The 14,633-nt window shown below is 48.5% G+C and overlaps 1 protein-coding gene across 6 annotated transcripts in view; it reads left to right on the top strand.

Annotated features, from left to right (window-relative positions):
- DAAM1 (dishevelled associated activator of morphogenesis 1) overlaps nucleotides 1–13,977 on the top strand; it is a 103,372-nt gene extending 89,395 nt beyond the window's left edge. For all 6 annotated transcript variants that reach the window (XM_064422984.1, XM_064422986.1, XM_064422983.1 and 3 more), the window contains 9 exons: nucleotides 1,416–1,500; nucleotides 2,274–2,380; nucleotides 4,153–4,241; nucleotides 4,601–4,769; nucleotides 5,495–5,602; nucleotides 8,055–8,115; nucleotides 8,707–8,838; nucleotides 10,367–10,537; nucleotides 11,127–13,977. In XM_064422984.1, the coding sequence (XP_064279054.1) occupies nucleotides 1,416–1,500; nucleotides 2,274–2,380; nucleotides 4,153–4,241; nucleotides 4,601–4,769; nucleotides 5,495–5,602; nucleotides 8,055–8,115; nucleotides 8,707–8,838; nucleotides 10,367–10,537; nucleotides 11,127–11,336 (1,132 nt within the window). In that variant the 3' untranslated portion in view covers nucleotides 11,337–13,977. The remainder of the gene's footprint in view (nucleotides 1–1,415; nucleotides 1,501–2,273; nucleotides 2,381–4,152; nucleotides 4,242–4,600; nucleotides 4,770–5,494; nucleotides 5,603–8,054; nucleotides 8,116–8,706; nucleotides 8,839–10,366; nucleotides 10,538–11,126) is intronic.
- The last annotated feature ends 656 nt before the right edge of the window (nucleotides 13,978–14,633 follow it).

Raw genomic sequence — 14,633 nt, 5'->3', positions numbered from 1 at the left:
TCCTTGTTTAATTACTCAGGGTGATCAAGTCAGCTCCCAATCTTCTTTTTGATCTGCTGATCAGGTTGACTTCCAAGGTCTCACATCCTGCTGTAGGGTGTGTTTCTGGTTTCAGCTCATTCCTTTGAGCCATATCCAGTGTTTCAGCATCACTTGGCAGCACTGATCATTGATGCTGGGGCCATGGGGTTCCTCAAACAGGTCTTTTCAACTCTGTGGTTTTTCCCTGCATGCAAGTACAGGGAATTACATTTTTTAAGCTGGATCTGTTGCAATGGCTTTAACCATGACTGCACGCCAGGAGAGAGAGAGGATGTGAATGGAGTTTCAGGAGTTTCTGGGCTTCCCCTTTACTTAATTTAGATTATTTTATAGACCACAATGCAAAGAATAAGAAAAATACGTGTGGTTTTGCAATCAAAGTCCTTGCAGGGAGCGGTTCCTTGCAGTCAAATTAAAGTGTAATTAATGGCTGCTGTAGCCCAGGAGGAGCCAAGGGCGTCTTTCCATCTCTCTTGTTGCCTCAGCTCAGTGTGGGCTGCTGGCAGAAAGATCCCTGCCAGGAAAGCCCAGCCTGGTGGTGCTCACTGTGACACAGTGGTCTGTGGTTTTGGAAATCATCAATTTGAGGCTGCATCTTCAATTCCTGTTAAGTGAAGTAGAGGAAGAAAAAGGTGGAGGAGAGGCTGGTTTCCAGCATCTTACACTTCCAAGAGCATTGAATCCCCACCCCTCCAAAGAAAACCAAACTGATGGGTTTCCTGGGATGCTGAACATCCACTTGTCCAAACTTTATATTTCTTTCTAATTTTTTCCTAGAGGAAGACTCCAGCCTGAGGTGATGTGCAAAAGTGGGAGAGACAGTGTTTGAATCCAAGAACAGCAGTGGAAATTTGCCAGATCTTCCTTAAGGGTTGTGGCAGCGGGTTCAGGAGCAGTGCTGAGCTGCACTCCTGAGCCTGGGCTGGGCTCTGTTGCCAGTGGGAATGTAACCTCACTGGCCCTGTGGCCTTTGGGGGTGCTGGAACTGCAGGAGCAGCATTGCTATGGGCAAGAGTTACATCTGCAAGTTGGATATCTAATGTACTGCTTACAATCCTTACATGAAGTACTGTTAAACAGGGAAATAGGGAATGGCAGCTGCGGTGTGGGGAGAGGGAATTGGTTTGGGGGGATTTGACCCCCTGTTTGCAGCAGGGCCAGGGCTGCTCTGTGCTGTGCTGAGCCTTGGCAGAGCACAGCCCTACCACATTTCTCACACATCCTCCTTCATAACATGCTGGATAGAGCTGTTTGTGATGCTGCTGCTGCCTGGGGGTTCAGCTGTTCATGTTACACATGTGTGTAAAGAAACTCTCCTGAGCCTCCCCTGAGTGCTGGGTTGGGAATAACTCTCCTTTCCCTCCACCTCCCAGGCTGAAACTCTCGAATGATGAGATCAAGCGAGCGATTTTGACGATGGACGAGCAGGAGGACCTCCCAAAAGACATGCTGGAACAGGTGGGCAACGTGTGTCATGCTCCTTTGTGGCTGCCTCATGCTGAGACAACGCCGTGCAAAGTGCTTGGGACCAAAAGTGCAGCTTTGAGTGTGCTGGGCCCCAAATTATTTACCAGCCCAGGTGGGCTGGAGCAGCAGGAAAGCAGCTTGGTTGTGGCATCAGTGCTGGGAGCAGCATGGCCCCCATGTGCCACTCCTGTACCTGGGTCTGCCCTGGGACCCTGAGGTGGGGCCATTTTGCCTTTTTGTGGCTGCAGCTTGAAGTTTGTGCTCAGCAGTGGTTTATTTTTGAAAGGTTTGACAGTGGTTTTGCAGTCCTCAAAAGGGGAGTCCCATTTTCACCCCCTCTGAATCCTTTTGGAGGCATATTATTCACCTGTCCTTAAAGCTGAGCTGGTAATTGCACTTTGAGCAGAGATGTGGGAGGATTCATTTCACAAAATTTCCATCTGCTAATAAGTAGAGTTGCAGCAAATGGGAGTCCCTGACTGACATCTCCTCTGGCAGAGCTGATGTTGAAACCTCCTTGGAGCAGACTTAATTCATTTGTTGTAAAAGCTGAGTGATGGCAGGGCAGAGGCAGGAGACACTGATGTGATGGAGTAATGTGAGGAAGGTCACAGGGACAGCAATAACACTTATTTCACAGGTGCCTCGGGGTCACTGTCTGTACGTGGTGAAAACATGTTAGACTCAAGGAAATAAATCACTCTTTAGCTCCTGAAAAACTGTGCATGGATCTCATGTCCACTGCTGTGCTTTTTCCTGTTCAGCTCCTGAAGTTTGTTCCTGAAAAGGGAGACATTGACCTGCTGGAGGAGCATAAGCACGAGCTGGACCGCATGGCCAAGGCTGACCGCTTCCTCTTCGAAATGAGCAGGTTGGTGCCTCAGGGGACACATTTTGGCCACTGCCTGCATGGGCTGGTCAAGAGGTGGCTGTTTCATGGAGCCTGCTTGGGAAATAAGCCCTTCTTACTGTTTTTCACATCAAGAAACGAGTGGGCCAAGCAGACAGGAGGGCAAGCAAGGTGCTCCAAATGATGAGGATCATATGTGATGCTCTGGTCCTAAAATAAGGGTGTGCTCCCATACAAGCAGCAGCTGGACACAGCAGGGGAGAGGGATGGTGAGATGGATTTTGTGGTGGTTCTGGGTTGATGGTTGGACTAGATAATCCTGAAGATCTCTTCTGACCTTGATGATTCTGAGATTCTGTGATCTAACCTGGTCAGGTGGAAGGTGTCCCTACAGGACAAAGGGGTTGCAACTAAATGATCTTTCATTCCCTTCCAAACCATCCCATGATTCATTGTGGTGGGTGGGATTCATTCATGGGCCAGGTGGGAAGTGCTGTTAGAATGATAACACAATGCTCCTTTTCCTTTCATCCTAATGAATATTCAAGCCTGATGTATGTACATTTTGCCCTGCTGTGTAGATGAGTCCCACTTCTCACCTCAGGACTGACTCATCTCCAGGGCTCCTGAGACTGTGTGAGATTGAAAGGAAATGTCATTTCTTTCTGCTCCTGGTAGCAATCATTTAAGACTTAGGAGTCTTCAGGGATTAATAACCTTATCTATTGTATGCACATCCTCTTGAGGTGCTGGGTTAAAATCTTACTTGAAGCTCCTTATTTGAATTGCACTGAGCATTGAGCTCTTTGAATTTCTTAGCTGAACTTCAAGCCAGTCACTTGTTGGCAAGGTCAGCGAGATTGGAGATTCACTGGGAGATCAAAAATAGAAATGCTCCTGTCCTCCCTGAGCAATGCACTGATGAGCACCACGGTGATGGGCTGTGTGCTCGCTGAGTGTCAGAGGCAGGCAGGATGGAGCTGTGGAGCTCAGACCTGAGCCCTCGGGGCTCAGTGATGCTCAGAATTAGCTTTCCTGTCACAGGTCACCTTTCCTCTTCACAGGCTCTCACCCAAGTGTTGCTGCCATGCCTTCATCCTTTGGAAAGGACAATGTGCTGATGCAAATGTTTTCCTTGATTTCCAGCACGGCTTTTTAATTTTGCCTTGTGGTCTGTAACCGAGTGTGATGTCTTTGTCACCTCTGATTAGTACAGCAGTGTAGCTCATGGCTCTGTGTGTGAACATGTCTCCTGTGGGTCCTTGGTCCTAGTGACTCAAATCAGACTGCCATGTGCATACAAGTGAGATCTTGGTTAGCATAAACACAACTGACATGAGCCCAGGAAAGGGGCTTTCCAGCCCAGTCCATCAATCTGATGATCAGAAGGTTCAGTTTCATTAGTTCTGGTCATAGGTGAGCCTCTCTCCAGCTGCAGCTCATCACAAAGCCATAGGGAGCCCAGACCTCATCAGCACCTTTGCTTAGGAGTGGTTGTGAAAGAACTGTTTGTTCATATTAATGGGGTGTAAAGATCCACTTGTTGAACCTGCTGAGTTAAGGGGATAGGCTTAAGCATGTGCTTAAGAACCCACGGGGATCCACCCCAGGACAGCTGTAGCTTCAGTTGTCATTTTTTCCCATCCCAGCACAGTTTCAGGGAGAAAAGGGGTCATTATTTTTTAATCACCCTGGCTCAAGCGTGCTTTGTGAGCACAGCTGTGAGCAGTGGAGCAACAGAGCTCTGCCTGGAGCAAGCAAAGCTCAGCCTGCTCCTCCTCTTTGTTTTCCAGGATAAACCATTATCAGCAAAGGCTGCAGTCCCTCTACTTCAAGAAGAAGTTTGCAGAGAGAGTTGCAGAGGTCAAACCCAAAGTGGAAGGCAAGTGACCTGCTAAGGGACTTTGTGCCAGCACAGGGATCACTCCCAGGAAGAGCATCCTCTGTGCCAGGATGAGCCTGGAGTGGGAAGGGAAGGGAAGGGAAGGGAAGGGAAGGGAAGGGAAGGGAAGGGAAGGGAAGGGAAGGGAAGGGAAGGGAAGGGAAGGGAAGGGAAGGGAAGGGAAGGGAAGGGAAGGGAAGGGAAGGGAAGGGAAGGGAAGGGAAGGGAAGGGAAGGGAAGGGAAGGGAAGGGAAGGGAAGGGAAGGGAAGGGAAGGGTGGTCACTCTTTGGGGGTACTGAAGAGGTTGCTGGTGGGCTGTTGTGGCAGGGGGTAATGTCCCACCCCTCTCTGCTTTCAGCCATCCGTGCTGGCTCCAAGGCAGTGCTGCAGAGCAGCAGTCTCCAGCAGCTCCTGGAGGTGGTCCTGGCCTTTGGGAACTACATGAACAAGGGCCAGAGGGGCAACGCCTTTGGGTTTAAGATCTCCAGCCTCAACAAGATTGCAGATACCAAGTCCAGCATTGACAAGTGAGCAGCCCCTTACCCTTGGTAGCATGCCCAGGCCCCAGGGGTGTTGGGAAAATGCACTAGCATTACCTCTGGGACATGGGTAGGTGGGAGCAGTTCCCTCCTCCTGCTGCCCACTTTGGCACACCCAGTGATGTGAGTGTGCATTTTTTTGAGCAGGACAGCTTTCAAGGGAAGCCAAGCTGCAGATCAGCACAGTGATTGATGGGGCCTTTCCTTCCTGGGCTGGCTAAACTGCAGCCAAGGCTGATTAGGATGATCATCTTCCAAATGCTTTTTAACCCTTTTGGAGATCCCAAGAGCCACAGGAAGGATTTCCAGGGGCTTTTCTCCACAGGAACTCCCTCTGCCACTTTCCCATGCTGATGCAGCCATTGCCTGGTTTTCTCTGCCCTGCTGAGCTCTGTTCACAGAACAAGAGGAGCTGGGTCAGGTCTCAAACCTGCCTGGTCTCATCCATCAGTAAAGACAGTGGAGGAGAGGAGCAGTGATGCTCAAGTCACCTCTCCTGGGTTCCTCCTGTGGAGAACTCTTCCCTGCAGGGACCAGGCTGCTCTGCCCTGTAGCAGTGCATGGTATAGACCCCATGTCCCCAGACAGGCATCAGGCAGCATCCTTGCAGAAATCCTCAAATAGGTCATTACTGTGGCTTTACCAGGGGTTTTGACTGAACAATGAGCTCCCCAAGATGCTGCCACACTGACCTCTCTGCTCCTCTCTCCTAGGAACATCACCCTGCTGCACTATCTCATCACTGTCGTGGAAAAGAAATATCCCAAAGTCCTCAGCCTGCACGAGGAGCTGCGAGACATCCCACAGGCAGCCAAAGTCAAGTAAGCAGAGGTTGAGGTGGCACTTAGGCAGCCCTGGGAGCACCTCTCCCCTCATTTCAGCCTGCTTGTCCATGTCACTCACCCCAGCTCAGCCTCCTGGCCAGATCCTGGCTGCTGGGCTGTATCCCATGCCATGGCCACGCTGGCTTAGAGCATCCTAGGACTCAGAAGCAAACATCACCTGGCAGCTTTAAATCACAGCCCTTGCAGTGAAGGCTCTAAACTTCTGAGCTTGGGGGAGGAGAGCTGCCTGGAGCAGCCGCTTCCTGTTGTTATCTCACCGCAAAAGCATTTAATTAATTTCTAATGGAACATTAAGTAATCCGGGAGGAAGCGGTTGCGGTGTGGCTGCAGATAAAGGGCAGCTGTTTGTCTTCATGTGCCAGGGAGGCTCTGCCTGCAGCACAGGCAGGGCCAGGCAGCTGTGGGAGGGACTCACCTGCATCCAGCTCCTGCCTGCCTCTTGTTCTACCAACGTGGAGTTTTTGGGGTTTGCAGCCAGCTTTTTAACCCTGCCCAGTGACCTGTTGGGAGCAGGCTGCCCCAGTTCAGCAATGCCCTTAAACAAACCTGAACCTTTATGTTCAGGAGGAATCTGCTGTTGCCCTGCAAAGCCCTCAAGTATGTGCTGAAGTACCTCTGAAATCAGTGAGGCTCTGTTTTGGTTTTAAACTCCAGCTGGACTTATGGGCTTTGATGCTTCAGGGATGTGAGCAGCAAAGATCACAAATTTCTGCAGCCATTTGTGTTAGCTGTGGACATGAAAAGAGGCTGAAACTGCACCCCTTTAGAGAGGATGCAGTTAGAACAGGTTACCCAGAGAAGCTGTGGATGCCCCCTCCCTGGAAGTGTTCCAGGCCAGCTTGGATGGGGCTTGGAGCAACCTGGGATAGTGGAATGTGTCCCATGGCAGCAGGGTTGGAACTGGGTGGGCTTTGAGGTCCCTTCCAACCCAAACCATTCCATGATGCTATGAAATATACATGGAGTTTACAGTGGCTTAAGGGTCTTCCAAGCTTCAAAGCTCTCTTGCAGCAGTGGTGGGTTCCCAGGGAAGATGTGTACTGGACCAAGCAAGGATCCTCATGTATAAAATGTAAAATAATCACCAGCCATTGGGGTTGAGCACAGTGACAGGACAAATCTTGGGGTGCAGGGAAGAGTGTTCTGCCAGAGGGTGGTTGGGCACTGGAACAGGCTCCCCCAGGGCAGTGGTGACAGCCCCAAGCCTGACAGAGCTGCAGAAGCATTTGCACAATGCTCTCAGGCACAAGGTGGGATTCTTGGGGCTGTCCTGTGCAGGGCCAGGAGCTGGACTTGCAGATCCTTGTCAGTCCCTTCCTACTCAGGATATTCCCTGGTTCTGTGGGTGTGTGGTGCTCAGTTTGTAGGCATCAGGGCATGGCTGAGCAGGACATGCTCCATGCTGCTGCAGACTCTGGCTTTCCCATGCTCCTGACCTGCAGCTGTTGCACAGACACACGTATGGGAAAGAAAACGCCTGCACAGAGGGTTTCTTTACCCCCCTAAACTTTTATCATTTCGCTCTAAACTGGACACCATATGTAACATTTGGGTTTGGTCCAATCTAGGGCGAAACCAAAAAGTTTCTAAAGCTCTGGAACACCCTGAATTCCCCCCAGTCCTGCAGCTGTGAAGCAGAAATTGCTGCCTCTGTCAATCCCACCACTAGTAATGAACTGCTGGAGCACAGGGCTCCCAAAACTGCATTTTCCCAGACTAAACCTGCCAGGAATGCTTGCCCCATGACCCAGCATCAGCATTTCCAGGGACCCCAGCCCTCGCTCAGACACCCCTGGAAAGGCATCAAGCCTGTGGTCACCGAGGCTTTGTGAGAAAGCTTCCCCTGACATAGTAGTGGTAGAAACCCATAAGCACTTGAATTTGAAGCTCATCAGGGGCTTGAGCCTTGTGTAAACAAAGGCAGCGCCAGACGTGGTGATTTATTTTTATTTCTCTATATTTGGGCTGTCTCCCTTTGTGAAAGCCTCACTGCTCCTCAGAAGGATGCTTTGCCTGGTGTTCACCCAACCGTGGTACCCTGAATTACTCTTCTCTGTGCACTGGGACAATGATCCCATCTACTCCTGGACCTGGAGAGAAATCTATGCCCAGCAAGGCACTCTCCTGAGCCATCCTTTCACTTGGAGAGGGCTGGAGGCTGCTGAGCTTGCTAAACCTGCACAGTCCCCTTGATGAAAAATACAGAAAAGCACTTTGCTTTGAAACAAGCAGCTGCAGCCACTTTGAGATAGTCATAGCAAAGAGGCTGTCAGCCTGATTTTCTGCTTGAGACACGCTGATCTCCAAAAAGGAGGCAATGTGGGCAGGGTTGGGGTCTTTTCAGTGGGAATACCATGGTCAAGTTGGTCAGAGAGCTGTAGATTTTGCTGGGAAAAGCTGAAAATTAACATCCTGCTATTTCCAACAGCATGACTGAGCTGGAGAAAGAAATAAACACTCTGAGAAGCGGCCTGAGAGCAGTGGAGACTGTAAGTATTATTTAAATCAAATATAGTCCAGCCTGGCTCTGAGCAGCACTGCATCCCTCCTTGGGGAGGCAGGCCGGGGAGCTCCCAGTGAAGCTGCTTTTATCTCACATCCTGGAGATCTGTTTGCCTTTCCTTCCTGCCCTGCACGTGTGCCTGTCCTCTCAGGGCTGTTTTGGCACTGAAGTTACCCTGTGTGATTAGGCACACTCATGGTTTATGTCTAACACATCAAGGGAGGCTGAGTAAGCCTAGTGATGATGCCCAAGGAGGACCTGTGATGTGCAGAGGAGTCTCCCCTTGGCTGTAAAAGCACTGAGGGTTGGGGAGCACTTCTGCAGCACAGCTGGAGTGGTGATGAAATGGTGGAGGTATCCCAAAGGACTCACTGTCTTGCTGAATTATCCTGCTTCCATAATATTTCCTGCAGGATTTGGCTTAAAAACTTACTCCAGGCAGTGTAATCCAGGGTGAGCAGCAGTGGTGGTGCCAGCAGAACCCCTGGCACTGATTCAGACACTACCAGAGGCCAGTGGTATTTGTGTCTCTCATCAGCCAGGGCCTGACCAGATTTCTGTTTTTTTCCCCCCAAAGGAGTTGGACTTCCAGAAGTCTCAGGTTCAGCAGGCAGGTGACAAGTTTGTGTCTGTGGTCAGCCAGTTCATCACACTGGCCAGCTTCAGCTTCTCGGATGTCGAAGATCTCCTGATGGAAGCAAAAGAGCTGGTAAGGCCACCAATGTCCCTGAGATCTGAGCAGCTTTTCAGCCTCACCTCCTTCTCCCTGGCTGTACCCATTGTCCAGCTGGCATTGTCCTTCTGACCCATGCTTGGGCATTATCATGGAACCTCCCTGAGGCCATGGCTAGCCAGGCCACCCCTGTGGCCTGCTGATGGTAACCTGGCAGAGATATTCTCTGCAGTGAGTCAGGACTGGTGACAAATGCTCTGCAAACTGTATCATCTTCTGCTGACTTGGCTGGGTCTGGAGGAGAAGGTCTGGTTGTGGTCCCCAGCATCTGTGGAAGTCCACTCTGAAGCAATTTTCCATGGTTGTTGGAAGGGATGGGCTATGTGGAGTGCTCCAGCTCTTTGCTTTTTAAACACATGTCCAGATTGAAGTTGTGTTCCTGTTTTCTCTTAGGAAACCAGAAACATCCCTGTTTTATAAACTTTATATCACATGAGGAGAGCATTTTCAGCCTTCCCTCCCCCACCAGAATCTCACGTAACATGGCAGAGAATTGTAATATCTTGATTAAAATCAGCAAGATTAACCTCAATTATATTGACTTATATAGTGGCACTTCTCAGATTCCTCCTTGCATCTTGAAGTGTTAAGTCTCTTAAGTAAACAAAGAAATAAAAATGCATTAAATGTCTTTTGAAGAGCCGGGGGCACCCCTGCAAATAAAACTAAATCATACAGGCAGGCTTTAAAAATGTTCCTCTTGGTCTACCCTGCAATATCAAAGCAACTAATAAATCTGTTGGTGCTTTGATTTTGTTTTTCTTTCCTTTTAAGCGTGCTTATCTCCAGAATGTGCCTTCACAGTTTTAACAAACTTGCTCTGCACAAAGAGTCTCCTTCAGAGTGGAAGTGAGAACAAAGAGTGTCAGTCCCAAGGACAACTCGGGGGCTGCTTGGGGACTGGGACATGTTGGCAGATTGTGGATGTCCTGTGCTGACCTCTGCTACGGCCTCATTCGACTCCCTCACATTCATGGTGTGCAAACAGCACAAGAGGCAGGAAAACTCCCTGTTTCCCTGCCCAGGGCTGTGCCTGAGCCTGGGCAGAAATCTCTTTTAGAAGTTTCACCAACACATTTGGTTTCAATAGCAGAGCATGTGGCAGTGATAAATAATACCCCAAAAATACTTCAAAGAAAAACTTAAAAGTGCAAGTTTCCCTTCCCCTGCCGTGTTTACTATTAGTTTTATGTCTTCAGTCCCACAATATTTTGCTTCCTTGTTTTTATTGCTGCTTAGTTAATAAAGTGGAGCTGAGGAAGGGGAGGCTCAGCAGAGCCAGAGGCAAGATGGGGAGAGTGGGCTTGATAGTGATACAGGTCTTGCAGGGCAACAGGTACATATCAGGTGATTTATTTCAGTTTTAGATCAAGGCTTGATGAGGCAAAGCCCTGCTGTGTGCTATGGCTGCTGGAAGTGTTTCACTCTGCTCCATCAGGTTGAAAGTTTCACCAGTCCAGTGGATTTATCCAAAACTGATGCACTCCTGTCTTCTCTCTTCCAGTTTTCCAAGGCTGTGAAGCACTTTGGAGAAGACACAGACAAAATGCAGCCTGACGAATTCTTTGGCATCTTTGACCAATTCCTTCAAGCTGTGACCGAGGCCAAGCAGGAGAACGAGAACATGAGGAAGAGGAAGGAGGAGGAGGAGCGCCGGGCACGCATGGAAGCACAGGTGAGCAGATACCAGCAAGTCTGGCAGCACCTCCAGGGCATTTGGGAATGGCAGCTGTGTCATGATGTCCCCGTGGTGGTCAGTGTGGCAGGGGCAGCACTGAAGACTAGAAAGGGAACTTCTGTGGTCTTAGACCCAATGGCTTTTCACTTTTGATTACTTGGTTAATGATCTTGGTTTGGGGAGGTCTTGCAGCTGAAATGTGCAGCAGAGCTGGTGCTGTCTGTTGGCTCCTGTGACCCATGAGCAGCAGCCACGGGGCTGTGACCCTCACCCAATGGGTTTTATCACAGAATCTCAGAATCATAGAATGGTTGGACTGGAAGTGACCTAGTTCTAGTTCCAACCCCCTCACTGTGGGCTTGGACACCTTCCACTAGACAAGATTGCTCCAAGCCCTGTCCAACCTGGCCTTGGAGCACTTCCAGAGATGTGGTCTTTCAGTAACCCTTACCAGCTCTCATGTGCTAAGCACTGGGGTGGGAAACAACCCCTGTTCCATGAGTTTGGGGATCACCATGCATGTGTTGGGCACAACCACCTGTGTGAGACTGAGATGCCTTCTTTCCCCCGGCACCGCGACGTGCAGCTGAAGGAGCAGCGGGAGCGGGAGCGCAAGGCGAGGAAGGCGAAGGAGAGCGGGGAGGAGAGCGGCGAGTTCGACGACCTGGTGTCGGCCCTGCGCTCGGGCGAGGTGTTCGACAAGGACCTCACCAAGCTGAAGCGCAACCGCAAGCGCATCACCAACCAGCTGGCCGAGAGCGGCCGCGAGAGGCCCGTCACCAAGCTCAACTTCTGAGAAACAAACTGACAGCAAAGCCCAGCAAAAGACACGTGGGTCAGTCTTTCTGAAGTGGCTGTGGTTTTCTGGGTTTTTTTTTTGTTTCCATGACACTGCCTTGCGATTCCAAGCGGAACAGTGGCACGCTCTCTGTCCCTGCGGGCGAGTGTGTGTGTGTAGATACTGTGTATATAGTCGGGTCGGGGGGTGTGAAGGGAGGTGCGTGGGCAGCTCAGTGCCAGCAATGCCTCCTCCCCACTCCAAAAAGTAGTTCTCCCCATGCACAAGCACAATGCCGCGTCCGTGGAGCAAGAGAGGACCCAACCCCAAGCCGCCGGTTGTCCCCACGGTCCCAAAGCCAACGGGGAAGCTGCCTCCTGCTGCTCTCCTGCTCAGAACCCTCCCCAGGGCCATTTGCAGGGGACGCCTTGCACACAAGCCGAGCGGTTTAAAGAAGAAAAGAAAAAAAAAAAAGCAAAGTTGACTGAACTTTAATCCATTGTTTGTTTGTTTGTTTTCTCTCATTGTTGTGATTATTTTGAGAAACTCGCAGATCTGTGCGTTCGCGCTGGTTCCCGAGCTCGGCGCCGCGGGTGCTCCCGGCGATGCTCTTCCCGTCATCCTTGGGAAATGCTCTTTTTCCTCCTGCTGCCACCTTGCTAAAGGACAAACTTTACCCCAAAGTGCTTCTCGCTGTAACGCCACACTGATGTATTTATACTTTTGCAGCGTTTTCTGGCCCAAGACGGTGGGAAAGGTTCGGTTCTCGGAGGAGACGAAGAGCATAAACTTTTGCGTTGTAACTTTTGTTCTTGCTTTCTGTTCAATGGGACAAACTGTATCCTCTGTCAAGGTGGGTCAGGACCAAAGGTCTCTGAAATACAAAGGGGTTGGGGTAAAACCCAGCAGCTTTCACCTGCCTTCTTTTCCTTTTTCTTTCTCGGACACACAGAAGCAGCAATGCCAAGAAACACCCGTCTCTTAGCCAGGTCCTTTTTTGACTGGTTTGCTGTTCATTGTCATTGCAAATTTGTAAGCAGAACTACCTGTCAAATGTCAGTCCAAAAAAAAAGAAAAGACAAAAAAAAACCAATAATAAAAGTAATTCAGAGCTCTCAGGGAGTAATAATTTAAGGGTTTAGAAAATTAAGAATTGGAGAATAAAAAATAACCACCATTAACATATTAACATTTCTATTCTTAAATTATGCTGAGTATATAGAGGACTGTTACTTTTTACTTTTATTTATTTGTGGTATGTTTTATAAGAAAGCAAAACAAAACCTTTTTATACCACCAATACTTTTGTGATCTTTTTTTTGTTTGTTTGTTCCTTTTCCTGTGGAGAGATGAGTTTGTCCCTGTTGCACTAGATATTAACACTATTTGAAATAAGGTTGGTTGTTCTTTTTTTTTTTTTTTTTTTTTGTCAGATAATCGGTATTACTGGTGGGTATGGGATGTCAGTTAACTATATGTACTGTATAGCAAAAGTGCTGTTTAAACTAATTTGTATAAAAAAATATGGTTCTAAGCACCTGAAGGCCACAGGGTCTGTGTGCTGAGTGAAAGCTGTGAAATCTCTCTCGAAGCAGAGTTGTCAAGAGCTGTGGTTTTACCATTTTGTTCTCTTCTTCATTGCAACGTTTAACGCACTGTAGATTTAAAAAAAAAAAAAGAAAAAAAAGAAAAAAATACTTTCTGAGTAGCATTTAAAGCAGTAATAAATAAAGCAGGTAAGTGCAAAAATAAGGTCCAGCACCTCATAGCCAAGCAGCTGCAAAACCTGCAGATTATGTTCAAAGGTGGAGTTAAGCACTTTGCTTTAAGAAGGAGGGGGAAATAAAGACAAAAGGTAATGATAATACTATTCCTTAACTAAAGTGCCTCTATTTATATTTTTTATTTATGGCTGAAAAAAATGGGGCTGATACAATTGAGGGAATGGACTATGGGGGGAATTGAAAATATATAAAATAAGAAGGAAAAAAAAAAGGTTAAAAAGAAAAAGTTTGGCTTCTGATGGTTTAAGGAATGGTTGGTCACACGTGTTTAATTGGGCAGGTGGTGGGGTCAGAAAGGGCAATCTCCTCCCGGGGTCCCTGGGTGCCAGCACCCACCCCGGCTCCTGCCTCTGCAACCCCAGTGCCACATCAGGACCTTTCCTGACAGATTTCCTCTTGCCCTTCCAAACCTCTTGGGTTGTTTGTTTTTTTTAATTGTTTTACAACAGCCTGATTATCAGGCTGACTTTGCCATTTCTTTGTTTTCTTTCAAAAAATAGAAAAAAGAAAAAAATATTATATCTCTATAAATAAATACAAAGGCTGTGTGCAGGTAATTCCATGTGCCATTGTCGAAAACTACTTTTAGATTGGTGCTGGTGTAAGTAGCCACTCTTTTCTCTTGGGTGTGTATTTTAAAGATGATTTTTTTTTTTTAATAATGCCAAAAACAAAACAACGAAAAAAAATCCATAATAATTTGTAAACGAAAGTTTATGTCTTGGACCTTATTAGCTTCGTAGTGACTAAGGTAGTCTGTTAGGTGCAAGGATGTTAGTAGTTCTAGCTAGTGGGAAATGCTGTGTAATGTTATGAGACTGTACATTTTCTAAGATGGCAATATGCAATAAAGCAAAACGATTTCAGTGAGTGTACACGGCAGAGGCGTGAGTTATTTTTAGGGGAAAAAATGGGATCATTAGGAATTGAGGCAGGTGTTGAAAAAGAGGCTCTCTGAGGGTTGCTGGTTTTTGGGTGTGTTTGCAGGCATTTCTGGGGTCAGGTGGTAGATAACCCCTTCACCCTTTCCCTGAGTGCTGGGTTTTAGGAGGCTGGGGTTTTTCCACCCTGCTGGGTTTAAGGCAGTTGGGTTTTTCCACCCTCCAAGATTGCAGCATCCTCATTGTCACCCACACGTGGGTTCTGAAATGCCTCCCAGTTGGTGAACCTGTTCAGTTCTCCTTGTTTTGTTGTTGCTGATGCCTGTTCCCACCTTGGTGGGAACTTTTCCAAAAGCCCACTGGGGCTTTTCCAGGATCCTGCATTGAGGCAGCAGCCAGTTTTGTATCATGGGATTGGATTCTGTCCCTTTTTCCAGGAGAAGTGCTGGCTGGGCTGGCCATTGTGCCTCTAGCTAGCCTATCTAGTGATGTTTCCTTGGCAGCAGCCCAAACCCCTCCTGGCTTATTCCTGCTCACCTTTTCCTTTCCCACACAGCTTTCCATCCAGGCTGTGTTACTTTCTTTTCCCAACGCTCTTGAGTGATTTTTGCAGCACTCAGAGACACCCCCAGACCCCACTGCCTGTTCCA

The sequence above is a fragment of the Passer domesticus genome, chromosome 6 (genome assembly GCF_036417665.1).
Source record: "Passer domesticus isolate bPasDom1 chromosome 6, bPasDom1.hap1, whole genome shotgun sequence".
Taxonomy (NCBI): domain Eukaryota; kingdom Metazoa; phylum Chordata; class Aves; order Passeriformes; family Passeridae; genus Passer; species Passer domesticus.
Note: the sequence above shows the minus strand (reverse complement) of the source record. Positions and strands in the feature narration are given on the sequence as shown.